Source organism: Micropterus salmoides, unplaced genomic scaffold (assembly GCF_014851395.1).
Source record: "Micropterus salmoides isolate LMB-PRFRI ecotype aquatic unplaced genomic scaffold, ASM1485139v1 Ms_hic_scaffold_21, whole genome shotgun sequence".
Taxonomy (NCBI): Eukaryota; Metazoa; Chordata; class Actinopteri; order Centrarchiformes; family Centrarchidae; genus Micropterus; species Micropterus salmoides.
The window spans coordinates 7,345,282-7,372,987 of NW_024041262.1; the positions used below are offsets into that span (position 1 = coordinate 7,345,282).

The 27,706-nt window shown below is 39.1% G+C and overlaps 1 protein-coding gene across 2 annotated transcripts in view; it reads right to left on the minus strand.

The window, feature by feature from the left end:
• Nucleotides 1-19,165, minus strand: part of LOC119915986 (ras-related protein Rab-26-like) — a 98,237-nt gene extending 79,072 nt beyond the window's left edge. The window contains exons 1-2 of one of the 2 annotated variants that reach the window (XM_038735805.1): nucleotides 18,499-19,137; nucleotides 16,219-16,329 (exon numbers count right to left, since the gene is read on the minus strand). In XM_038735805.1, coding sequence (XP_038591733.1) covers nucleotides 16,219-16,329; nucleotides 18,499-18,675 — 288 coding nt within the window. In that variant the 5' untranslated portion in view covers nucleotides 18,676-19,137. Of the gene's footprint in view, nucleotides 1-16,218; nucleotides 16,330-18,498 lie in introns of both variants that reach the window. The other variant, XM_038735806.1, reaches the window with a different exon arrangement.
• Between the last annotated feature and the right edge of the window lie 8,541 nt (nucleotides 19,166-27,706).

Genomic DNA, 27,706 nt, shown 5'->3' on the forward strand with positions numbered 1-27,706 from the left:
TGTGAATACACTCTAATGGAACTGAATGAAAACAAGGATTTTCCTGAGAGACAAAGCCTGACTGAGCATTGCAGACTGGAAAGAGTTATTGCTGGGACTTCAGGAACTCCACTTGCATGGAATTGTGCACAGAGACCTGAAGCCTGAAAATATTTTGTTTGGTAAAATAAACTTTATGGTTAAACCATCTTGAATTTTAATGCACACATTTTGCTAATGTTATGCTGGATGTTGTTATAATTGGTACTGTATATGGTCATGGAGCATGTTTACATTTCTATAGATGTCAACAATAAAGTGTATCGCAGACTTTGGAGGAAGCAAAATACTGGATATTGCACAAGCCACACTGTTTTCTTGGGCCAGTTTTGAGAATGTTGGAGGCCTAAATACAAGTACAGGAAGGAATCAAATATCTAAGTAAATTGATCTTAAAAATGTTGCAATTTAAATGTACATGATGATAGTATTTTGGTCCGAGAGTGTGCATTTCTCAAAAATAATAATCTAGATTATACCATGTCGAATTGTCCTGCATGTCACTATTCAGAGAAACTCTTTAATTTTTTATTATTATCTAAAGTATTATTATTCATTCTATACAGTTTGGTTAGTTAATTGCCAAGTGTTTGTCACAAAGAGCTGTCTTGGTGACTGTTTGTGGACATTATTTTAAAATTAATCCACTACATTCTAGGTTGCGCGGTGCTTGGTGTATTATATGATGGGCAACATACCTATCAAACCACGACACCCTACTCCAATGATTCATTTGGGCTATCTCATAATGTCAGAACAGGCAACTTCACTCTTCAATGTAAAGAAAGATGGATGAGCCAAAGATATAACCAGAATGCTGAGTAGATGTTTTGAAGAACGCCCCACCATTGAAGAATGCTTGTAAGCTGTCACATGTAAGTGCCAAGACTAAAGCTCTTTTCACCTCATAGGAAAAATACTGTAGAGTTTTTATATGGTAATATACGATTGTATGGATTGGAAAACCATTATCCTTAAATCACTTCTGTTGAAAAGATTAACCAGATATTATATAATTACAGGCTTAACATGTCAGTCTGATTATACTGGAACCACAAACATCTCTGGCAATGAGAATAAAAATAAAGTAAGTGTTTAATTGTTTTTAAGTAGTGATGGGTTTAGTTTAAGTTTATTTACCATAATAAAGACTTTTCCATGGTAGAAATGTAAAATACTGTAAGGCAAAAATCTCTTAAATTTATCTGGGATAACATAGCCATTCTGCAAAATGCTGTAAATGAAAGAAAATTAAGGGATTTCTATGATTTATGTACCTTCATTCAAGTTAGTAAATTTCTAGATTAGCCATAAAAGAATTGTCCCATCTGGATATGTGTGAATGGATTTTCCTGAAATGAACAGTGTTATATTACATGACACAATTATTTCCATATTGCCCACCTCTAATTTCAACTATAATATAATATATGACTGCTTATTTTGAATAAAATATTAGTTGAAGACGCACAAGATGGACAATACTTTAAAAAAGTGAAAAACAGAATGAGGCATGAGATGAAAAGCAATGATAACAAATGAACAGACCACAAATCAGGCACTTTATATGTGGATTCATGAAGTTTTAGGTTTTTTGTTAAAGGACAGAACTCGTACAGCAAATGGCTGTCCCCAAACACCAAATGAGATTGACATCTCAGAGAGTGCTATTGTCAGTGATCAGACAGAGATTAATGGCAGTGTCCTGATGGATTCACCTTCTCCCACTGAAAAGGAATTTTATATGTTTGAATTGGTAATTAGGGGTTTACTTATAACTAGACATGGTGAAAAATGCACAAGATAACTTCGTATGAAATAGCAGTGCATTTATGAATTTCTTATTATTATTAATAAATAAATTATGTTTATTTATTTCAGATTACTGAGCAACATGTTTCCCTTTCCCTGGAAATGTCAGATGAAGAACAACAACAAAAAGCAGAAGAAGTAGCAAAAAAAGAAGTAATCTTAGGAAAAACACCTTCAAGAACCCCAAAGGCAATGGATCAAAATGCCCAGTGGCAGTAACCCTCAACAACAATATCCCAGTGAAAATGTCCTCAAACACTGCACATCAGCAAATTCATGATAAGAAGAATTACTGCCTTTACTGTGAGAAGCCTTTTGCAAAAATGACAAGACATCTAAAGCAGAAGCATTCTGATAAAGTTGAAGTGGCTGAGGTACTTGCAGACAGACATATGGCAACCATGCAAAATCTTCTTTGGAGCAAAGTAAAAAAACATGGGAAACTATTGTCATAACTGTTCGGTCCTGTCATCTGGGAAAGGACAATTCATATCGAAACGGCAAGCAACCTATCCATTAATAGCATCAGACATGCCTTGCAAGTTTTGCGTTGTTATGTATGTCAAAACAGACCTCTCGAGACATCATAAGTGTTCCAAGTTCCAGCAAGTTGCTCCCTGGTGTTGCGCAGCTACAATGACTACCATGGTGCCATGTTACTAAAAAAATGTTGGAGTGTGAATGCTGCTCCATGGTAAGAGGGAACTTGTGTCATTATGTACCAGCCAGCAATGGACCCCTGTAATTCCATACCATATAAGGGTGAACCTTTTTTCTATAATGTACGCACACACACATTAAAATTACATTAAAACACAACATTAAAATAATTGAAATCCTGTGCTTGTGAGAACTTGAAAGGATGGTTTTTGGGACTGAACTATTTTAAAAGGTCTAATTCAAATATGATGTTAGTGTGATAAAAATTAAAAGTCTTACTACTGACCATTTTATTTCTAACTTTATCTTGGTAGTTTTTATTTTTCAATTTCTTGCTTTTTTAGTTTTTAAAATACTTAATTATTATAGTGTATTAGGGATGTGTAATATGACTAAAATCTCATATCGCATATAGGTAATTTCATATCCCAATAACGATACATATCCCGATATAGAACATGATATTTCTCTGCATCGTCAAGGTGGGGTATGCGATTCTGGGGGAATCAAATAACATGACAAATACCATGATACAGTGAACAACGACAGATAGTAATGGAACTATTGTGAGCTAAATTGTGGGTTAGCAAACCGCCGCTACTTGCTGCTGTAAAGCTAACATGAGAGGAGAAGATGGTCCCAGAGCTAGCACAACATCTCCAGACAGTAATATTCAACTCTCCTGCTGCTATAGCCAACATCACAACAACGACATGTCTTGCTGAACTACAAAGTTAACTGAATGTCTGTGGGCTAGTCATTAAGCTTTACCTGACACACAAATCATGGCTGGAACTGCTTGAAAATTGTTGTGTGGCTCATCCATACAACAGACTTCTCTCTGAAGAATGAGCTACTCGTTTTTGCTTGCATGATCTAAGTCCTCCTGTTTAGTATTCCCCGGCTCTGAGTAAACTTTACTTTGCTTATTCAGAAAGCAAATTTCTTCCCTGCAATGCCCACACGTGTCAAAAAACGCACCACAGTGAAGTCAGATTTTAGTTGGATATAAGTTTTAAGTTGTATATTGGACAGATGCCTGTGGAATATCCAACTTAAAACTTACTTCACCGCGATGCAAAGCACTGTCCCGTCACAGAAATAGTGTGGAATTTGTGACACAAACATGATATGAATGATAGAGCACAATTGTAAACAATAAACATTTTTCTATTGTCAAGCGATATCGCATAGCCCTATAGTGTATTATACTACTATTATTATGCTGGTGTTCTCCTGTTGATAAGTGTGTATGGTCCCCTGTTGGAAAGGTAGGTAAGTTTGTGAACGCGCACACACACACACACACACACACACACACACACACAAACAAAACTTTCTCAGACAGACACATCCTCTGTGATCTGTGAGCAAGTGATACTATTGCACAACCACATTGTTGTTTTTAAACTGGGAAGCAATTCTCTTGTCATATTTTTGTCACTTTAAAATTCCTAATTATAAATCTCAGCGTTGCCAATGATGACCGTGACCTGGGGGCAGCATTAGACTTCTCAAAGTCAAATTCAGATTTATTTATAAAAACACATTTGAACATGACCAATGACTGTACACGCCAACAAAAATATATAATTAATTTTAAAAATCTAGAAAAGAGGGTATGTAAACAAAAACCTACAGCGGGGGGGATTAGGAATGAAGGGAAGGGGAGTGGGAGTGGTCGGTTATGTAAGAGAAGAGAAAATGTGGCTTTGACTTTGAACTGTTCCTGGTGTTGTTGTCCCGTGGCAGCTTATAAGAGTGTTTCATCATTTTGCTTATTCATGAATACTGAAGTGGATCCACATATGGCTTACTTTCAGCCGACGCCGCAGGAGAAGAGCAGAAGATATGGTGCAAGCCAACGGGAAGCTTTTGACAGGGATGATAATGATGCTGATGTTCCATTCTGTACTTTTGTTTATTTGGTGGTTTTTAAGTTAAGTTTGGTTGTCATGTCTACATATTATGGCTTGTCCATCTTGAGGGTTTCATCTTTTGTGCAAAAGACCAAAAATAAACTGAAGGGAAAATGATAATGATGACAGATAAAGAGACAATAGAAGACAATTTTTCAATAAAATCCTAAATTGACCCTACGACAAATATTTTGTAATCAGCATCATGTTTAAAGTTTCTGTCCAATATTAACATTTACATTAAAATACCCCACGAGTAATAGATCCCATGTATTAAAGTAACTACATTTGTTAAGGATACGTGCTTAATGGGTTTTACTTCTTGAAATCTTTTCTGTGAAACCTATGAATTGGTCAAACAACAAAAAATAAATCTTGGTGGTTGCCTGGTTAATATGCTCTCTCTCTGCATGCATCTTTGGCCAAAGATGGTGGTGTGGAAAAAGAAACACTACACTGTGTCCTTTCTGCTGTTCATTAAAAACCAACAGAGGGACAAGTCTTTCACTACATAAACAATCTATGAGTTGGCCTCGTCAATTTTAGAGATATAGCTTACGTAGCTTGGTGGTTGTCAAGTTTAAATTATCAGGCAGCTAGAGCGTTGCACAAGGTTACACCCTCACAGTTAAACTTATAGAAACTATATTTAATTATTATTGTCTAGTATTCTACTACTGTATTTTAATTTGTAGAAAATAATATGAGAATAAAACTAACATAAAAATTGCAATGCTACGTTTTCCTCAAACTGTGCAGCCCCAACACTATTCCACTGTGTATCTATAATCGCAGGGTTAGTGGTTTGACCTCGGCTGCCCCAGACTATCCTTTTAGCAAGACACTGAATTCTAAATTGCTCCTGATAGTTACACCAGTACCACAAAAGCTCTACATTAATGCAGTCCATTTATAAACCAGCTAAACAATATGGGACTGATGACAGAAGTGCTCCACTGTGTACTGATGTGTGCATGTGATTATGACATTATGTGTGTGAATGTGGGAGTAAGAGAGTGAATCTTTGTTATGTTCCTTTTTTTTCTGTGCCCGTGCATGCATAATGTAGACTTTCACCTTTTTCATATTGTGGACAGAAAATTGCCTTTGGTGTACCTGTACATCGTTACTATGACAACCAATGTTGTCCGCTGTGGTCAGTGGTAAATTACAAATCAGAGAGTCAAGCATAAAGACATTTAAAAAGATATTATATAGCTACAGTCTCTATCAGGGGAATTATGATTCACAGCCACAAAAAAAGGTGTTCCAGGCTCAATGGACAATGTCTGTGAGCCTAAAGAGCCACTGAGGGACTGTAATCATCATCAGTCCTCTGCTGACTGATTATAGTGTAGGCATATACATGTGCCTACATTATCTAGTCTTGCATAAAAAGGCATAGAAATGCAGGTACAGGTAGGGAAAGTGACACAGTTCATTTTGCACTTGGTTCACCTCCATCTTGATGTGTTTGGGACAAAAGAAAAAAAGCTATCTTACCAGTGCACGTCCAACTCATTTGTATAAAAATCAAATTAACTGATTTAATTACAGAGACCATGGCCAGAATAAGGAGCTTCTATCTCACACCAGTAGAGTTGCCAGCTCTATATTGAAAACATTTCCCATGGACACTGTTGCTTCCCAGTATTGTAAAGCAAGCACAAATCTCACAAGCTTGATGTTCACTGAAATATTTCAGTCTTGAAGATATCCACTGAGAATCTACTGGGGCCGGCAGCAAAAGCTATGATGAACAGTTGGGATGATGACAACAGGCAACTGAATTCACTGCCTCTCAAATATCTTGATAAACTGCTAAACTAAACAAAGTGTCTTTAAATGAATCATGTCTTTTTCTGTCCTTTAACATTCTTATAAAAGTTTTTCCTCTTTGTATTTACTCATGAAGATAAACATGTTGAAAGTAATTTCTTTATTATCCTTTCACTCTGTTCATCGTTTGCCTTCACCAGCAAGCAATCATGGAGGATTTTTCTCCAGAACTCTGTGGCTAACAAAGTAAAATGCAGAGTAGAGGCCGACTTCCCTGCCACATATTTTTCTCTGTCTGCAGTTGTTGATACCAATGGACAACCCAGCGACAAAACACAAAATGTGAGTTCGTCCAGTCGTGTACATAATGCTTTCCTTTTTCAACGCTGAGTGTTTCCTCTTTGTCTTTAGTGACAAGGATAAACACATAGAAATATATTGGAACACAGCTGCATATTGAAAGCATAACCAGTAGGGTTGGGCGATCTTCTCTATTTTCCTATCATGGCTATTTGAGATCACCAAGTGGTGATCTCAAATAGCTGTGTTATGTTGCAGCATGCTAGTGAAATGTCAGCATTTCATACCAGTCCGTTTTTCTGTTAGTCGTTAGTGAAGAGGATAAATATGTTGGAAGTGATTTCTCAGTTCAATATTCACTGCCAGTCTATTTTTGACTGAAGCCATGTCAAGCAGCACAGAGCAGATGAACCAGGCAGGAAGTCAGAAACAGAACAACATAGAAAATCCGGTCAATTTTCAAATTAAAAAACACCCGTTACAGATTCCCCATGGTACATCAACAATAAACAGAGTAAAACAGAAAAAAAATCAAGGACAACTGAACAAATAACCAAAATCTTAACAAGTCAGCAAAATCAGACAGGTAAAACGCTCTTACTCTGAAATGCTCTAAGCGGCTATGTAACGTTAGCCTGCAGAGAGCTGAACGAACAGGCTCACAGAGAGCTGTTAACAGCACACAAAATGTTAACAACGTGCAGGCTAAACACTCTGCTGTGTGAGTTGACACCGGACAAAACCGTGGCACAGCTGCTGCCTGTGTCAGTTAACACACATTTGCCTATAGTTTTGTTTGTTGTTATAAAATGTACACGCCCTTTGCCTTCTCTGATTAGTGAGTGGGACCTTAACAGGAGGCGCATGGCGCTTGTGATTGGTTATCAGGTCTGTCACAAAAGGATGACAACAGCATGAATCTGTAACTGCATGACTGTTTAAAATGGGTCAGATGCTACATTTTAAATCGCCGTCTTCACGATTAGCTAGCTCCGGCACAAATTAAGCACTGCCTAACCCCCTAACCCAGAAAGAAAACATCATCACCTGTGAACAATTGTATCCTGGAGAAGACATTCCATGTATATACAGACTACTCAAGATACACAAAGAAGGAAGTCAGTCACCTACATTGCGAAACACATATCTACCATCCTAGCCCCCTCGGTTGGTAACACGTCACACCATATCCAAAACTCTATAGAATTTGTGAACAAAGTCAGAGGACTGAAACTGGACCCAGATGAAACCACGGTGTCCTATGATGTGACTTTACATGCATCCCCACAATTGAGGCAATAGAAACAGTAAGGAAACAGCTGCTATAAGACAACATCCCGAACAGAACTAGCCTCAGCACTGACCAGATCTGCAAACTACTGGACCTCTGCTTAAACACCACATATTTCCAGTACAACGGAGGAATCTACAGACAGAAGCTCTGTTCCACGGGCTATCCAGTATCCTCTGCCAACATTTACATGGAAGAAGTGGAGAGCAAACCCCTTAACTCCTTCAGAGTAACAGCACTGAGCCACTGGTACAGATATGTGGACGACACATGGGTTTAAATTAAAATCCAGGAAGTGCAAGCCTTCAAAGAACACATCAACTCCGTGGACAGTAACATCAAGTTCAACACAAGAAGATGTCACCAACAACAGTTTTTGTTCAACAGGACAAGAGCCTGCAAATTGGGGTTTCCAGGAAACCCACACACACAGACGAATACCTACTTTTTAATTAGCACCACCCACTGGAGCACAAGCTAGGGGTCATCAAAACCTTGTACCACCAAGCTGACAACATACCAACACGTACCCAAGCCAGAGAGAAGGTACAGAACCACCTGAAGGGGGCATTTACAGCCTATGGATATCCCAAATGGACCTTTGTGAAAACATATGTGTCTGAAGTATCAGAGAAACTCAGGAGGATTTTCAACAAACACCACATCCCCGTGTTTTTAAAACCCAAGAACACGCTAATGCAGATACTGGTACATAAGTCTGGGCAAACAACCAATAATGATAATTATCGCAATATAATTTTCCTCAATAAGAATACAATAAATGTTCAATATATTGTCATTAAATATTTGCTTTAATTAATTTGAATCAGAAGCAACTTAGCACTTAATTTTTCTATTAAAAGATTTATTGTGTTAAAAAAAAAAGATTAACCAATCATATTTTCTTGAAAAAGATAGTAGTTTTGAATGTTCTACCTCAGACTTGTAAAGTGATCCACTCTTTTACCATCAAATGTTTGTCACAATCTGACAGTAAAGATAAGTTTAACCACATAATTAACCATCTGGTTTCTTCAATTTTCAGTCAGGCAAAAATCTGCCTTTAAACTTGAAAGAAATAATGAATTGACATATCGTGATAATTATCGATATCGAATGATATGAAAGGTTTTCAATCGTGATAAGATTTTTGGTCATATTGCCCAGCCCTTGTGGTACACCTTAAAGACCACACACCCAAACACAAGAAAAGCAATCTAGCCTATGCCGTCTAATACATTGAGGAATGCACAGACCTTATATTGGTCTATACGTATATTGGGGAAACTAAACAACCACATCACAAAGCATGGCACAACACAGAAGAGCCAAATCCTCAGGTCAAGACAGTTTACTTACATCTGAAGGATAAAGGACACTCGTTTGAGAACTACAAGGTGCACATTTTAGACAGAGTGGACGGATGGTTTGAAAGAGGTGTCAAGGAAGCCATCTACACCCGGATTGAGAAGCCGTCGCTTAACAGAGGGGGGGGCCTGCAACAGCACTTATAATGCTGTTGTACTTCCCAGGAAATTAAACAAACGTTTTTGGCCTCAGGTGAAGATGGTCGATGGTCGATGGTCGTTCAGACTTGGCCTTGGGTGGCTCTAACAACCATAAAGACTGCCATTACAGTATCCAGGAGCACTAATGAACTAGCGGTATTGATCAACTTGGACAACAACCCCACAACAACCCCACAGGGGTTAAATACCTTTCAGAGATATTTTCGCTACCAGTCAGTCAGAACTGACAAAGTCTCTTGGATGAGGGACGAAACGTCTTCAGGTATCTTAAACCAAGTCCAGTTGCCCTTGACTTTATTCTTCCTTGGATCACCATGACCTGGAGGACCTAGAACCTTCAGGTATCTTCATAAGAACATGCTTTAACAAACAACCTATTTTGTCATTTTTCTGGGAAAAGACATGCTGTTTACACTTCAGTAAAAAGGCCTTCTGAGGAATTTAAAACAATAGACAACAAAACATTCAATAAATAAAACTAAACATCACAGGCTGCATTCAAGATTTGGTCCATTACAATGGGAGTAAAATATAGTAGGTAAAATATTCTGAGTGAAGGTGTAGGTAAACATGATTCAAGCCTGCTGTTTCCCACAGACAGGAGTTAGGTGGCAGTGGTCGCACACACTAACAAACAAAAAAAATCACATACAGAAACCGTTTCACCTGGAAATTAGCTTTAAAGGGCAGTGAGGGTGGTCAGCATTATCCTCCTGTAAGACCCTGGCAGACTGTTGCTCCTTAAAGGCCACACTAACCATCTGTATCAGTGCAAGCTGTGCAGCCATTTCTTTAATGATTAACCGGTCCGGTGCCATGCTTTATCATTTCAAGCAGAGTGAATAAGCGGTGAAGGGGAGAGAAAGGCCATACTATGTAAATGAGATGTAGCATACATAATTAAATGCATGCACCCACACACACACACACACACACACACACACACACACATCATAGACAGCAGAGAGGAGAAGCAGAAATACGCCCTGCTATTGTACCAACGCGAAAACAAAATCTCATCAGCAATCTTCAAAGTTCTCCCAGGACAGACAGAAAAAGAGTCTGAGTCTGAGATTTCTGACTCATAATTTCATTCTGTTAGGAGAAATTTAAATAAATGGAGAAAAGTTGGCTGAAGTTAGGTTGCGCTCTATCCCCCAAACTTTTTTTCCCCCCCAAGCTGACTCCTATTTCTCATTATCTTGAGTAAAAGGTCACATTTCTGCACATTCCTGACATTGCGAAAGATGCAGGTTTTTAGCGCTCACTGCTTCACTGACAGCTACAGTATATCATCTTTTAGAGTAGCAGCACATGACAGCACATCTTTTTCAGAGTTCCTGAAAAAAGTATTTTTTTCCTATTTCAATTAAGCAGAGTTACAGTCTAGATGACCTAGGGTCAGCATGGTGTCAGCTGCAAATCAACTGCCAAAAATGAATATCTGTTCAAATATCACTGAAGAGTGTGAATTTAAAAAAACTGAGCTTTTGGGATATTAGCCCTCTAGTTATATACCCGTGATGTTATAAAACACAGAAGTCAGGTGTCCCTTGTAGATAACTGGCCTTAGTAGTTTTAGCATACACTGACTGATAAATGATCAGCACTTTCTAAATTAAAATTAAATTTTGTGTACATTTAAAAAAGGTTGTAAAAGAAGTGCCATTAATTCAACTGAGGTACCCAGGTGAGCATCTTGCGGTGTCATCATGCAATACTTTTACTTCCTAAAGAAACACAGGAAGTAGCGTTTGCTAGTTAAAAAGACCACCCTGCTTTCAAAAACATATGTCGCTATACACAAACCTTGAGCAGTGGAGATGTCTTAGGATTTGGTTTGGTGCGCTTGTTTTTTCCTGTGTTTATTTGATATTGTCATGGGTTGGAGTTTGGTAGTCTAGTTTATTATTTCGTTTATTATTTCGTTCATTCACTTTAAGTAACTGTCTTGTCTCTTATCATATTTCCTTAGTTCTGTGTCTCAGTTCATGTCTTAGTGTGTTCTCCAGTTCTGTGTACTTCTGTATTATTTTGTCCATGTTTATGCTATGTTATGTTCTGTTTAATCTTAGTTCAGTCTGTTTTTCCTGTTAGTAGTTAGTTTATAGGTGTCTCTGTCTTCCCTGCTGTCTCTCTGTGTCTTGTTAACCCTGATCCCAGTCACCTATGTTGCTCCCGCCCTGCTCGTTTACCCCTGTGTATAAATGTTTGGTGTTTCTGTTCATTCCCTGTCCGGTCATTGCAGTGTTTAGTTGTGTCCTGACCTGCAGTGTATTGCCCGCCTTGTTCTGTCGTGTTGCGTCTCCCTCTTTCCCAGTGTTTTGTGGATTTTGTATTTTCCTTGTGGATGACTTTTATTTTGGATTACCTGGACTCAGCCACTACATTGTAGGTGTGCTCGCTTTTTGTTGGATTAAACCCTTTGAACTGTACCTGCCTGTTTCCGTGTCTGCATTTGGGTCCACCTACCTCCTGCCTCACCACACGCACTGCATGACAAGATTTTACTTGCCCAAATTTTCATGTTTTTGAAATACCACTCTGTACAGTTATTTTTTGCTAAATAATAACAAAACTATAACATTACACCCCATCTCGTTCTCCTTCTGTGTAGTTCCAAAGCAACAGATACACAGAACGTCCCTGTAACCAAAGTAACTCACTCTCAATCCTGCCTGCGGGACGAGAGAGAGATACTGTACTGCTGCCAGAAGATCCGCTGACTGAGATTACTCTGAGTAGTATGCGTGGGAATACATTAGCCTACTATATAACAGAATTTTGTATATTTCTCACTTTCTCCCTGTTGGTCTGAATAACACACTAGGTTTGTCACTAGTTTTTAGAAATAAAGTCGTTGAGGATCTGAAAAAGTTAGGCAGTGGACCAAACCACTGTTAGGAATATGAAAGGGGGGGTGGGGGGAAGAGACATTATAAATCTTTTAAAACTTAAAAATGCCTTGGACTCGTAGTAGAGAACAAGAACTGTTTGTGTACCAAATACAGTCACTAGACACTAAAGGACAACAGTTGTTGCTAGGGACAATTCAGAAGTCGCTGAATGTTGGTAGGGACATGTCCTTACTAAGTTCTATGCCTTTGTAGGTAACTTACCATGACAAAGACCAAGTGTGGTCAAAATATCAGTATAATAAAGTAATTCAAAGGAGCTGTATGTGCACCATCTGTTCTACTTGGGACACTCGTGATCACCGCGTTACTAATAATATTACTTTTCCCAGTAACTAGTTGTGTAATGTATTACTTTTCCAAAACAGTAATATTATTACAGTTACAAATCCAAGTAACGGTGCGTTACTGAACGCACCATCCTTGACGTGAATACTCGACTGCTCTGCAGGTCAGCGGCACCAATCAAATGTTGTTCAAGTCAGCTGCCAAAAACTAAAGGAAGGAAGGAGAACGAGGGGCAGAGGCGTTCTTTCCACAGCTGTAAGTATCCCCATTACTGTGTCACAGTCTAAGATGCAAAGAACATTGCCGACCGTTGTAAACTTTGTGCGACTAGCAAAAAGCTTTCAACCGCGAGCCATTCTACAACGAAGCATCTGCTAAAGCAGCACAGGAAAGTAATAATAGTAGTAACAAGTAATGTAACTAGTTATTTTTATCACCTAGTTATAAGTACAGCAATATTATTACTTTAAGGAGTAATAAGTAACTAGTAAGTTATTAATGAGTAACTTGCCCAACACTGCTCGTGATATCAAGTAATTGAACCCTACATGATGATCATGGAGACTCTAATCATCCACAGCCTTTTCCTTCTAAAGAAACACAGAAGTTGCTTCTGTTATTTAAAAATAGCATCATATCAAGTAACATCCACTACACAAGCCTTTAGCAGTAAAGCTCTAACTTTCTCATTTTTGGAATAATACAATTCTCCAATATTACTAGTACAAAGCACACACAAAGCACACACTTATTTTAATGTCTATGTACATAATGTCTTTATCATTTATTAAGTACGGTGACATAGCAGACCGATTTCAAATGAGTGCAAGAGTATATATTTTTTACACGAGCCCAGATATTCAAGTTGCTAATAATAGAACTCTTTAAACAAACTGATCTATTCTCAAAACATCACAAATATAGATCCAAAGCAGGGGATTAAAAAGAAACATAGAAATAGAAACTCTCTCACTGAGCTGCTTGAAGAAGTCACTTTCCTGAACAAGAAACCAGCCGAGACGAAATTTTCACACTTTTGTACGGATTAAACAAACAACATTATGAAGCTAACAATGTCCGGGCTCTGTTGCGAAAAAATGTTTTTTTCTGAATTCTTTTGTTTTCCCTGCTGTCCCAAAAACATACCAATCCGTGACCCCAAAACCACGGTACATTCCGAAATGTGAAATTGGTGTACCATAATTATCTGTTTAGAAAATGACAGAAAATGTGTGATTACAGTTATGTGTTTGGAATGCCGTGGATTTGAAAGAACCAAACAATGATTCACCATAATAATCTGCTCATACTGTCACCCTTCAGCACCAGGGAAGACAGTTGCGTGCCATAGCAGTGATAATGAGGGCAGAAACAGAAAAGGCATCTTCACATTGTACCAACAGCTTCCAATAAACCTAATGAAGTAATATTTCAAAGAGATTTTCACCAGGCTTTGTCAGGCAAACAATAAAGTCTTTTGATCCAGATGCTGTAAAAGTTTTGGGATATGCATGCTCTCTGCTGTGTTTGTTTATGGAAGTGATAATGACCAATTCTCCTAGCAAAGGCTGCAAAGACTTTCTTCCATCACTGCAGATGAAAGACCTTCTTTCTATTTTTACCTCTATTGCCTGTGGTACTTCTTGAGAAAAGATTGTTCTGTTTTCTTTATTCAAAAACGCTGTATCATGCTGTATCCTAACATCTCATTTTCATTGCCGCAGGAAAACAGCATTTGTTTTAAAGCCTCTCCCTTGCTTGGTACATCCTGATTGTACTTTTACCTCTACGGTTAGCTGATATGCCGATATGAAACTGAATTCTCAGATGGAGATTCAGGTAAAACAACCAAAAGTCTTCTCATTCCAGGGAAAAACACCAAATTATGGCACTTCCTATTTTTGCTAGGGCTGTCAATTAACACATCCAAATACATCCTGCTGGGCTGCAGCAGAGCGTTTTCTTTTGCTATTGGCTTTAATATACTGGAATTTAACTTCTTGGCTATACTTGTTCTGCTGTAAGTCGCTGCATATGACAGGGCTGAGAATGCCTCCTAGGGGAAGGTTTTTCTAAACAGCTATGTCAGATTCTGCAGTTATATGGATCTTGCTTGGGGAAACAACAATAGAGTACATACAAGATAGCAAAAGACAGAAAGGGTCACTGCTTCTAGTTCACCACTGTGACACTTAAAGCGTGGCTGGGTTTTTTTCTGCCACCGTAACCCTCTTCTGCAATTTCCCACAGGGCACAATAGGCATGAAATGGATTAGCCATTAACAGTAAATAAAAAAAGACAAAAGGATTAGCTCATCAATACATAGCCTCACTTTAAAATCACCTTCAGCTTACCTCAGTTGAAATGTGATGCATCCCATAGGGGAAATGTGGGGTTGCTAACAAGGTTTACACACCTTGCAAGTCACCTCCTCATATAACACTGAGACAAGGTAAGACAGCTACTTTTAAAGCTCGGTTAGTAGAGATGTACAACTTTTTTTAAACGGAAGCTAATACCATCTTATCAGAGTATAAAAGCACCCATCTTGTCCAGTTGTCTTCTTGGCCTAAATCAATCAATCAGTCAATCTCCTTACGGTCAGTAGAGTGCCAAAAATAAAGTGTTCAAACCTAAACTGTCTCTCAAAACAGCGGTGACTAAACACTCTGTCCAGACCAATTTAGACTCCTCAGCTTGTGTTTTTCCTCTAGTCTCTCTTTAGCTTCCTTTGATACAAAATGTCAGACTGGCACGGCCATGTTGTGAAGCATGAGTGTGCTGCGTAAATGCCCCAAAAGATGTTTTAAAGGTTTAGCCCAGTCATAGCTTAGCAACTGTAACTAGGCACAGCTTTGGCTTTCTCAACATGCTGAAGCGGCGTGCATGGGGCTTTAGTAAGAGCAAGCTTGGAGGGTTGTGTCTTTTCCTTTGCCTCTCCAAAACAACAACAAAAAAGAGCAAAAGTGTAGAGAATGGATTAAATAGTGTTTTGATCCGCTTTATCGTAAGCTGCAAATGTAAGCATGCCTGGCTAACTAGCTTCCTGCATTGCTTCCAAGGCAATCAGCATTAGCTAACTATATATTGTGGGTACAAGTTACGTAAGGGAAAATAATGTTTGATGTAGCACATCCACTTGTATTTCCCCACTGTGTGGGAGCTTGTACAGGGTGCTATCGCAGAATTATGCTGCTCTGGGTTTTTCGTGTGTGTGCTTCTTTTATACTTGTGTGGACTAGCATCCAATCACAAGGATGCGTTGAAGTAGTTCTAGCCTGTCACAGCACAGTAGGGCAGGACTTGACACAAAATGGGTGGGGGTAAAATTAAGCTTAAACAAACCACTTAAATTGACATCCAGGTCCATGTGTTGTTGAATTTCGGGAGGTGTGTGTTCCCTGTGTAGGTTTGCAAAAGCGCATGATTCTAGCTTTGAGGATAACGTTAGAAGCTCTGCCATGCTCTGAATTGTTTTGGTGGAAGGTTACACTCCAGCAAAAAACAAATATAACTGAAAGCTTAGTAATCGGTCAGTAACGGGTGTTGTAATGAGATATTTCTGTTACCTTGAGCTGCAACTTGGGGCCGATAAAGCATAAAGTTGGCTAGAGCAGCAGCGATGAAAAACAAACACCTTAATTTTACACGTTGTACTCCTCTGTGTGTGTGTGTGTGTGCTTACCCTGAAGTCGATGCCCACTGTGGAGATGAAGCTCCCGGCTAGAAAGGCACCATCTTTGAAGCGAACCAGCAGACAAGTCTTCCCAACACCTGAATCCCCCACCAGCATCACCTGAGACACGGACAGACAGAAGGAGAACGGGTTCCGGTTATGCATGTCAAGGCCTTCTGTGTGAGCTCAGCTGAAAACTTATCTACAAACACACAGGAGTTTAGGCAATGCAACACACACTCCGCAAACTCCCATCTACAGAGGAAACGGAGCGTTACACTCTCTCCAGAGAGAGAAAGCAGATTGGAGAGACCAATGGGACAGACAGAGAGAGAGAAAGCGAGAGAGAGAGAGAGGGGTGGAAGCCAGAGTTTCACTTTTTCCCTCCATCAGGCAACACAAAACTTTTGTACAATATCATATGTTTGAGTGCACTGTTCTGCACATGTTAAAGCTTTTCTAATTTAATTCTCCTAGAGTCAATCAGCAGCAAAATACTCTGATTTTGAAGTTCATTGTGTTTGATTAGCTGTGAGCAGAGGGGATATTTGTAACACTTAACTGTTACAACTACTGAATTATCCAAAATCAATGTTGAGCACGGAGCAGGGTTTTGGCAGGCCTGTCGTAGGAACAGCTGTTCATCAGGGAAACGAATACCAGCTGCCACTGGTGAGAATTTAGATATGCATATGCTCAATGCAGATCATCATGTGTCTTTATCCTCTCCATTTCACACTTTCTTGTGTTTATCTGTATCATGGCTATACAGACAATAGGGCAGCAACTAATGATTATTTTCATTATCGATTCATCTGTTTATTCTTTAAATTACATGATAGTTTAATCAACAAGTTTTTGTTTTAAAGTTAAAAAAAATGTTAGACCAATGTGACATCTTCAAATGTCTTGTTTTGTTGAAACAACAGCCCACAACCCAAAGACATTCAGTTTAAAATGATATGGAACAAAGAAAAGCAGCAAGGCATATTTAAGAAGGTGAGATCAGCAACCACTGCTGATAAACAAAAAGCATCCTCCTTTGCTGTTGGTAATTGACCTCATTCATAATAGAAACCCCTGCCAACCATCTTCTTCATGTTATTACACTGGGGTATGGCTGTGGTGTGCACCACTTAATATTCCTGTTGGCCAATATACTCTAGTTCCAAAACCTTACTTGCAGGGTTCTAAGACACGGATTAAACAGGATGAAAATACACAGCTGCTGACAAATTTAGCTATTTAGCAAAACAATCTACCTTATTATGCATTTTTGGGACAATAACTTCTGTGGGAAATAATGGTGAAATTTACTTTTCCTGCAAGCCAGAAAAGCTTGATATCCCCCAATCGTCCACATAGTATTGTAAGAACACCTACCAAACAAGCACCTCTATGGAAGACCATTTCCGCCAAGAAAAAGAGAAAAAAAATTATGAAAAGCTATGCATAATGAAAGTAAGAAATACTACCACAAGTCAAATCATTAAATTACTGTAAGACAAAATATGCCAATTGTTTTGGATGAAATAGCTAAGTTGAAGTGATAAAATAAATTTTAACTTATCAAGCCAGTTATTAGAGTCACAAATCTAACTTACTTAATCAAAATTGGGAAATACTGAGTCAATTTTTAAACTAAACTGAAGATAATAAATTACATTTTAACTTTCTAAATAGGAATGATAAAAAAAAAGACTTCAGTCAAGAATCTTATTTACAGAGTCAAAATAGTGAAATACTGACTTACAATTTTAACTTACTACATCAAAATTGGAACTTTATCATATAAAACTATGATACGAATTCAAATTTTTTGACTCACTGTGAGTGAGTATCCAATTATATATTTTTTGTGCAGGACTTTTCATTTAGCCTATTGTTTTTCCCCATTCTCATAGCTGTCTCACATGTCCCTGAAAAGTTCATACCAAAGAGGGCAACATAATATCAAACCTAACACACCATTTGATCAAAAGGACAGGTATACAGTACGTGTTGTTGCTTTCCAGTGCCAATGATCCTGCATAAATTATTTTCTTGAATTCCCTCTCCAAACACATTCACTCTGCCTTAGAAAATCTTGAAAAGTAGAATTTCAACTTCGTAAAAAACAAGAAAGGAAGATATATATTATCAGCAAGGGTTCCATTTTAATGTGTTTAAGTGTGAATTTACTTCCTTTTTTTTATTAGCTGTTGGGATAATTTATTAACTGATTGCTTGATTAAACGCATGCTCGTAGAATCCCTCACTTGGGGCGTTAAGGCTAAACTCCCAGCTCACCTTGAAGGCGATGTCATAAAACTCTCCGCTGTTGCTGAGGGACGGTCTGCTGGGATAAACCAGCCCGGAGGACGGAGCAGCTGCGGCGGCCAAACCTTTGCCCGTCCTGCCGCTGCTCGGTGACGCCTTGGGGCTCTTGGAGCTCCCTTTGCCTTTCACTGCCTTCTTCCTGGACATGGCTCTGGTAAACCTGTTCCTGCTCCGAGCAATTTGGAAAGAATAACGTGGAGGAGAGTAGATGAGATGCGCTTTGTTTCAGTCTTACAACACTTTCCTTTTAAGTTCACCTGTGCGTCAAAAGCATGGCTGTGTGTTACAGCGCAAACTGGTAGGCTAACGATTCAGTGGACAAAAACTGTCTGTAAAGCGAGACAGCTGTTGTAGAGCAGCTGAGTGACTCTAAATCTGAGAGTGGTTCACAACGTAAACAGCTTCCTCTGCTCCCTCTCTCGTACTGTGATGTTGGGAGCGCATGGAGGCACGGTTGTTTCCGTGCGTTTATAGCGAAAATCCACCCTAAAACCGAACTAATATACTTTTCCAATGATGCTGGAAAATGCAAACAAGTGCAGTCTCTCTAAGATGGAAATGACAATATTCCTCAGACTGATGATGTGACACTGGCACATTTTGTGATGATACATGTTTGATATCATTAAAAAGATGAATTTACATCATTGCAGGGCTTTTGGATTGGAATCTGTGCCAATCACCATAGCAGTTGACAATCTCCATTATGTTTTAAAATTAACTGTGTATGGGGTAGCTCCAGGATCTGATCATATCTCATTTGCCCTTTTACTGTTCATCTTGAGATACTGGGCCCAATTCATACAAATCAAAGTACTTCTTAGAAATAAGGATGAAATGTAATACCACAGTGAATGATAAAATACATGAGGACCAAAAAAATAAAATAAAAAGGACAACAAGAAAAGTAAGAACATTAAACTAAACAGGAAAAAGAATAGTTAAAAAAAGAAAGTAAGACATTAAAATTGACAGGTGGCTCAGATAAAATAAGGATTTGCTTTCCTATAAAAGTGCATTTTTCGTGAGACATAAAAGAAGCGCCCGACTCTGACAACCTAATCTCCTCAGGCAGGTCATTCCAGAGACTCTATCCCCTTTAGATTTCAGCCCAGACTCAGGGAGAAACAGGAGACCCATGTCCGCATATCTAAACTACACAAAGGCTCATAAGGAATTAAATATTATCCAGAGCCAGGACATGAGGAACCTTTAAAGTGATGAATAAGATCTAAATAATCAATCCTAAAACAGACTGGGAGCCAATGTAAAGAGGCAAGAACAGGTGTGTTGTGATCATACTTCTTGGTTCTGGTTAAAAACCTGGCAGCTGGGTTCTGTACAGTCTGTAGTCGTTTCAGTGTTTTTTGATTAAGACTAGAGAAGATGCTGCTGCAACAAGTAAGCGCGAGGAAAATACTGTACAGTAAGAAACAAATTGTACACTGTAGTGAAAAAATACAATGTAAATTCCATTTTAGGGTGTATTTCTCTTTTAAAGGTGCAGCTTGGTATTGGCAACTATTCAGAATTTGGATCTGTATGACAGTTTGTATTAAGAAGCTTGAGGTTTTCTCCACAGACGTTTTTAAAATAACTCGTGTCCAATACCCCCAATATTCAGACAGCTCCTTCTGGATATGTGTAGCAGATGTTCTGCAGGCCTGCTGTAAAATGTGGGACTTAACGCTGCCTAGAGTGAGTTTTCAGGGTGTGGCCAGCAGGTGCAGGTTTTATATAAACCATTTGTGATTCAGAGTTGCTCTAAAACAAGCAGAACAAAAAATCTAATTGGTTAAGCTAAGACTTAGTGACTACAAGTAATGTGACTGTGATCAGTCAGTGTAGGCCAATAGTGAAATGAATAGGGGAGCTAAGCATGGCCACACGTACAGCACCTTTTTTTTTTTTATCAAAATCAGAATAATTATTTTTGGCCAGGTATGTGTATGCATACAAGGAACTTGACACAGTTCTTACATTGCTCTCAATGTACATGCACAGAATAAGCATAAATAAAAGGACAACAAGCTCAACAACATCAAAAAAGACACAAACTACCATGTACAGATACACACAAACATAAAAACAGCATTTATAGACATCAAGTGCAATGGAGCAGAGCGCAAAGGGTGCTGGAATAAATTACTGTTAGAAAGGTAAATATGATACATACAATATGAACAGCAAGCATAGATGATATATTTATGTTTAAAAAAAAAGAAACTCAATTACAAAAATCCAAAATAACTAGTAAATAGTTAACAGGTGAAGTAGATGTTAGAGTCACAGGGTTATAGCAGGGAATGTTCCTTACACTGTGTGTTTGGAGTAAACTCACACATAGTGACCAGCCCACAGAAAATGATCAACTGACTGCAGTTCTCCTCAGCTCTTCAGACTAATAGAGCCTTTCACTTCTAGATTATATTATTTATTACAACAGTTAGCTCTTTGGTTTTACCCTCACCACTAACATCAGCATTGTTTTTGGCCACAGCAGATTTCTGTTTTAGCGAAAAAGATGATAAAACCCACTGTACGCTCCCTGCTCAGCACCAAATGGCAGACAAAGTAAGTGACTGGTGGACACAGTGGGGCATTTAGCAGCTAAAGAGTTTAGTAAATATTTAACTTGCATTCATCAGGTGGCAAGAAACATGACTCCAAATGAATGTTGATGTTCCTCTGTAAACTGTTTGCCAACCAGTTTGACATATGAACCTCAAAGGGTGATGTCAGCGTTGTGTTTGAGGGCGGGTTCACACCTAAAGGTCCGGTTCCTGAATCGAACCAACACAAGGATGACTGTTTCAATTTTCCAACTGGTCCGGTTTACGTTGACAAAGGCAAAACTCAGACAGAGATTGTAAACAAAAATCACGTGGTGGAAATTGCGTTCGATTATTGGTCAACTACTCGGCAGGTAATAAAAAACATACCCCTCCAAATACAATTACAGTGCTTTAATGTTTTATTGAGGGTTTTTTTCACCAGACACTGCTCAACAGTTCACTGGAATCCATTGTCCTTCATTTTACTGCTGAATATTTATAACACCTCAGTGTTGTTATGCACCTTATCTAGAAACTGAGAACTATTCTCTTCAGCCCAAATATTATGGAGAAATCTCACTTTGTCGTAACTCCAGGTTTGTTTCCGTTGCCCTCTAGTGGCCAAAAACTCTGTGATTCATCAACTTTACATTTATTGTCATTAATTGACTTTACATTTTAGAAGGAAACTTTGTGGTCCCCCCCCATTCATTTCAATAAATTCTAATGGATCCAGCATCTAGTTGCCATTAGATGAAAGTTCTGCACAAGGCAACTCCACATCGATGTGATGAGGTTTTTGTACATCCTTTTAGACATCTGATTACCTGCGAACTCAAACTAAACATTCAAGGTTGACCTATAAGCAGTATGAATGTCATGGTCATTAATTAATGAAAAGGTTGTCATTTCATTTGTATTCTCACCAAAATTCCCCTTTGGGTCAACACTTGTTTTTGCCTCCACCCACCAAGATTTTAACCTGTACAATTATTACTGTCTGTGTGAACAAGAGAAAGTCTCTGCTCTCAGCACATCAATGTACATTTAGTTGATGCTTTCATCTAAAGCGACTTACAATTGCTATACAGGTCTGGAGCAACTAGGGGTTAAGTGTCTTGCTCAGGGACACAATGGTGGATGTCTCACAGCGGGAATCGAAACCAGGTCTCCCACACCAAAGGCAAGCATTTTATCTATGTGCCATCACCACCCCCCAGGAAGGCGGTAGAGCTGCGGGGGTGGCACCGTTGGACTCGGGGGAGGATTTCCAGTCGACCTGATGCGTCACTGGGCCTGTTGGAGCCAAGTCGAATGTAGCTACCAGGTTTTGTGAAAACGCCGCATGACTCGCTCCTCTCAGCTCTACACTATATGTTTCAGCAAGCAAAAACAGTAATTTTACTGCATCCACTGTGGCGATACATACTCCATAAAGCATTTTACATAACCACGACCAATGTATGATCTGTCCACTGCACTGATGACTCACCTGCTGGGGTGTATACTGTATATGTCCTAGTGTAGCCTGTTTCCTCTAGGGAAGAGCTGCCCAGCACAACTTGTAGCCATTAGGCAGCTCTAATTAAAGTACTGACTTACGTGATGTACTGGCCAGACTTTCGCAGCAGGGAATCAAACTGACAACCCACACCTCTTTTGGTCAAAACCAGTCTTTGAGCATTTCAGCCGCCCCCACTTTAAAATTATATCAGAGGACAAAATGCCAAACTGGGGCTGAAGAGATGAGACAGGCACATGGCTCTGCTGTCTGTTATACAATCAGGGCACAGAAAATGGACGGCCATGTGATCCAGCGTACAATCTGTAAGATAACCATCAAAGTCACGTCAAACTGCAAGAAAAGCTGCGAAAGCGATTCTGCGGGGAAATTTATTTGCAGCCCGAAGGAGGGGAACGCAGCAAACAGGATGCAGATATGTTTGATGAGGAGACTATTAAAAAACGCCCATGCTGGGTGAGTGGCCAAAACCAATAAGCTGCGAACAACAGGAGGAGCAGACACACACTCATCCACCACTGATGTTGTCATAGAGTTCCTACCTACAGGCACACTGACTGGACGAGCTGTTGAGCTGCTTATTTACCCATAGAATAATTGGTGACATTAACAACTAATCATACAAGTAAACAGTGTGAACTATTTAAATGAACCAATGGATTGTGAAATTATTTGAGAACTCAATTCTTATTAAAAGTTATTTCATCATTCTTGAAGTTGGCCTCTCCTATGGTGAAGCAAGCAAGCTCACCAATGGGTAGAAATTAAAGCCAGTTACCTGCTGTAAGCTAGAACAACAATGTCAATGTAATTCTGAACCAACTAAGAGGCTGCTATTGTAAATAAACACATTACACAGGCACTGTGAGCTCAGCTATCCTTTTATACAGCTTAACAAGACAGCTTGACTGCTCATTCTTCAAAAAGACAGATCCATTGTGTCACTCGAACAGGAACAAATCACTAGGTTCATTTTTTTTTTTTTATTACCAGTAGAGACAGATGGTTTGTTGCAATTTGCTGAATGTTTGCTCCCTATACTGTTTCAGCTTAATCACACTCTCACACGTTGAGTCTGTCTCACACATCTCACTCTCTTTGTGCTGCATGATCTGTGGCACAACAGGCATGAAAGGAACTGGGCAATGATTAGAATAATTTATATGTAAGATGGGCCGCACATACTAAATAGATTTAGTTTTGGGCAGCTTTTTCAAAAATAACATAATCAGAAGTGTGGAATCAGGCCAAAAGCAGGCTCAATTAATCAACTTGAAAGACAAACAGCAGTTCAATTTGCAATTTGCATGTTATGTAGAATAAATGTTTCATTTTGAGGCATTATTTGGCAAAAACAAAACAAAACATGGTTGTTGTTAATGACAGTGAAGAATGGTTTTAGTGCTCACACCAATCAGTCTTTGTTGCTGTGTCTTTGGATTCCTCTGGCATAATAGGAGGGTTAAAAAAAAACTATGATGTTATTGGCTGGACAGACAGATAAACCATACCAAACATGTACATGACACACACCTCCATATAGTTTTGTTAAAATCCTCCTGAAGTGATGAATCTGGGAGAGTAAACAGCATGAATTACCTGGAGAACAGCACCACCTAGTGTTTGTGTCACTACAACTCCTCCCAGAAAGACATGATCACAAGCTTGTGTTCACCTTACTGGAATATCTTGTGTCATCATGGTGATGTTAATGCCAGTGAGGACAATTGGGTACTTGTGCCTGCTCATTACTGTGTTAAAAGTCAACAACAGATATTTCATACACATATTTATTATTTTTTTAATTTCCAAATTAAAATTCTCAAGTTGAAATCATATGACTACCTAACACATTCATTCAACATTGTTTCATACAGACTTAGAAATTGAACTTTTTCAGTTCGTTTTGAAAATGACTGAAGTCATGGCTTCAACATCGCAAAGTACCCTATGCAGTTGTGGGTCCGCTGGATTCTCACATGTGACATTCCCCTCTGTGCTGACAATTAGACTAAGTACTAAGGTGCAGATAGAAGACATGGAGTCAGTACAGATTGAGAATGACAGTCAAAAGATGCTTTATGGGTTGAAGTAGAAATGGGTGCCAGGCTGGTTGGGTTATCTGCTAAAGTCAATGCCAGGCGACACAAGGTAGGTTGGAGCAATCCTAGTATACAGGAAAAAGATTAATAAGACATGGCCTCAGTTTAGCATTTTTATTATGGAGTAGGCTAACACCTTTCGGTAGCCAAAACCTTCAGCAGCACAGCAGAAAAATAATCATGTCCTTTGGATGTCATCATCCCCAGGTGTGTAGGAGGCTCAGACATAACTAAAATTACTTCTTTCCCAGTCTCATTGTTAATCATGCCATGAGTTTTAAATAAGAACTCATGAGATGATGAAGCGCTCACGTACGCCTGGAGATGATAAATGCATTATAAAAAAGGAGGCATGGATCAGTATTGTTGCTCTGCTCTGATGGAGGTTGGTGTTGCCAAAACACCTTAGCCTACTACACAATAAAAATGGTAAACTGAGGCTTGTCTAATTTTCTTCCTAAATATTAGGAGTGCCACTGCTTTGTTTGTGATGCATCATGTTTTTCAGAACATGTCTTTCCTATCACTCCATGTCATTTTGTCAATAAAGTGCTAATAAATAGATAAAATTATAAAGAAAGTACATTAAAAAGGGGTTCACACTTACGTTTGTATACCTGAAAGACAGGTACTTATGGGCATCTAGCCTGCGATATCTGGGGGAGGGCCTGATGGGTCACTGAACCCCTCTTAGTCCGCTGCGTGTGCCTGCACTCTGCTGAGGGACAGTGGTGACAGGCGCCAAGGGCCCATTCATGGGGTGCATCTCAAGTCTCTTAATTGCCTCGGTTTACCTCCCTTTTCCTTGTGTCTTAATCTTTCCCACTGGGCCTGCATGGAGAGTGGTAAGGAAGGAGAGAAGAAACAAGGAAATGTGGTTTCAGAGAAATTGAGACGTCTTTTCCTCTGAAGGGTCACGTCAAGCCATGTCCATTTCTGATGACGGCGGCAGCTGATCACAGCTGGATCTATGAATGCAGCAGGATCAGCTGTCAGTCGGCTCTAACAGCTGTGGAGACTTTTGATTTGCCTGCACACATGTGCGCAGTGCTAATACTAACAAAAGGAACACAGTTATCACTGCCAGAGCAGCATGTTTTCTCTCTGTAGCTGTTACCTGTTTAACAAAGACCTGCACATGAATTACAACCTGCATTCTGTATTTATACTGTGTACTGTGTCCTACTTAGAGGCACTAATTGTATCCATAATAAAATGAATGGGGGAAATAAAGATCCTTCTAATACATTTAAAAAAAGTTGTTTGTGGCCTTTCTGTTTTTAAGACCTGCAATGAACGCAGCTTTTGAACCAGATGGAGACTCAGAAAAAAAATATATAACGGTGGACCAAAACAATGCAAGGAAGGATCAAGAAGAAAGAAAATGTCACACAACAGACTTTGGATGTATCCCCCGCTCTCCTGTCACAAGTACCTCAATCCACATATCCTAAAGAATTAAATGGCAGCTGTACTTTACAAGTCTAGTAGAACAAGCACATTATTTCTAACACACATCATGCTAGATCTGGTGGTAGTGTTAGAGGACAGGTCATGGGGTCACCAAAATTGCCAGGTTTCATCCTCTAGCCAACATGACATAAATGCTGCCACAATGGGAGGGGGGGGGGATGGAATTAGGGCCCAAAGTTGTATTTACAACAACAAAAAGCAAGAAGGCTAAGAAACTCCAGGGGGATAGGGGGTTGGTTGTTGTGTCCTTATAAATACATGCATGTTTATTTAACCCATGTACTAATGTACTAATACATGCAAATATGTGCATTAATTAGCCATTTTTTTGTAGTAATAGCTAGCTAGACTGACCCGTTTTTATACTAGTACAGCTTTATGTGTTTTGGGTTAGAGTTAGATATGTGATATCACTTATTTTTATTTACAGTGCACTTCTTTTGTAATGTGTTGCAAATTACTCTCTAAGAAATTCTAACAACATAAGGTCTAACTCTGGGAAAGAAAGATGCAATCTCCTGGCAGTTTCTTTGATGTCAGTGGTGTTAGAGAGTGAAACATCATTAAATGGTCTGATGGTTTAACTTTAATAGTACAGCATCAAAGAAGCATATATTACTATCTACAAACTACCAGGACTCCAGAGAACACCCAGGCTACAAGGGACGAGTGAAGTAGTGACCGGATGTGACCCGATGAGGTTTGACTTGAAGCATCTGCCAAATGAGTGAATGCAGTTCAGGGTGCAGTTTTCTACTGGTGAGCAACAAATGCCCCTGGAAGAAAGTGTCTAATAAAGGCCAAGTAAATGTAGCGTCCTGTCTATTGTCTGACTATTATAAAGGTTATGCTCGTGATAATTTGGCATTACATTTGGCTAATTAAAGCCTGTGTCGTCTAATTAGGCAATCATAGGCCCATGTTGGTAGCATTAAATGTAAGGGTAGAATAGCTGTAGCACACATTGGGTCTGATATGGCATTGTATTTGATTTCCAATTAAACTATGATCGTGGTGTCTAATTGTGTATTAGGATCTAGTATTTGGTTTCTAATTACAGTGTAGTTTGGTATAATAGTGTAGTATATTTTGGGTCTAATACAAAAAGTATTAAAGTCCTGTGGTCGACCCATTCAACCACCATGACTTCCTCCCCCCATCGACTTTGTTGCTCTTCATACACCTGACTTGGCAGAAGGGGCTCGAGACTAACTTCTCTCAACACCATGTGTTACCCAGTTGGGTGTCCAATTGGGTCGTGCACCTGCCCTCTCCACTGGTGGTGTTGCTGTGTCCTCAGTACCACTTATAGCCAGGTAACCAGTTTCAGCAACTGAGAAATCTTCTTCTTCTTCTGACTTTATTGGCAGTTGGTAAATGGCTCTCGGGTGCATTACCTTCACTCCCTGACCTGGAGTGTGGACTACATGATCTATCAATTAAATACATTGGAAACAAATACAAAAATAAATAAATAAATGATACTAATTCTTAAATTTGATTCATTAGCCTTGTTGATTACCCCT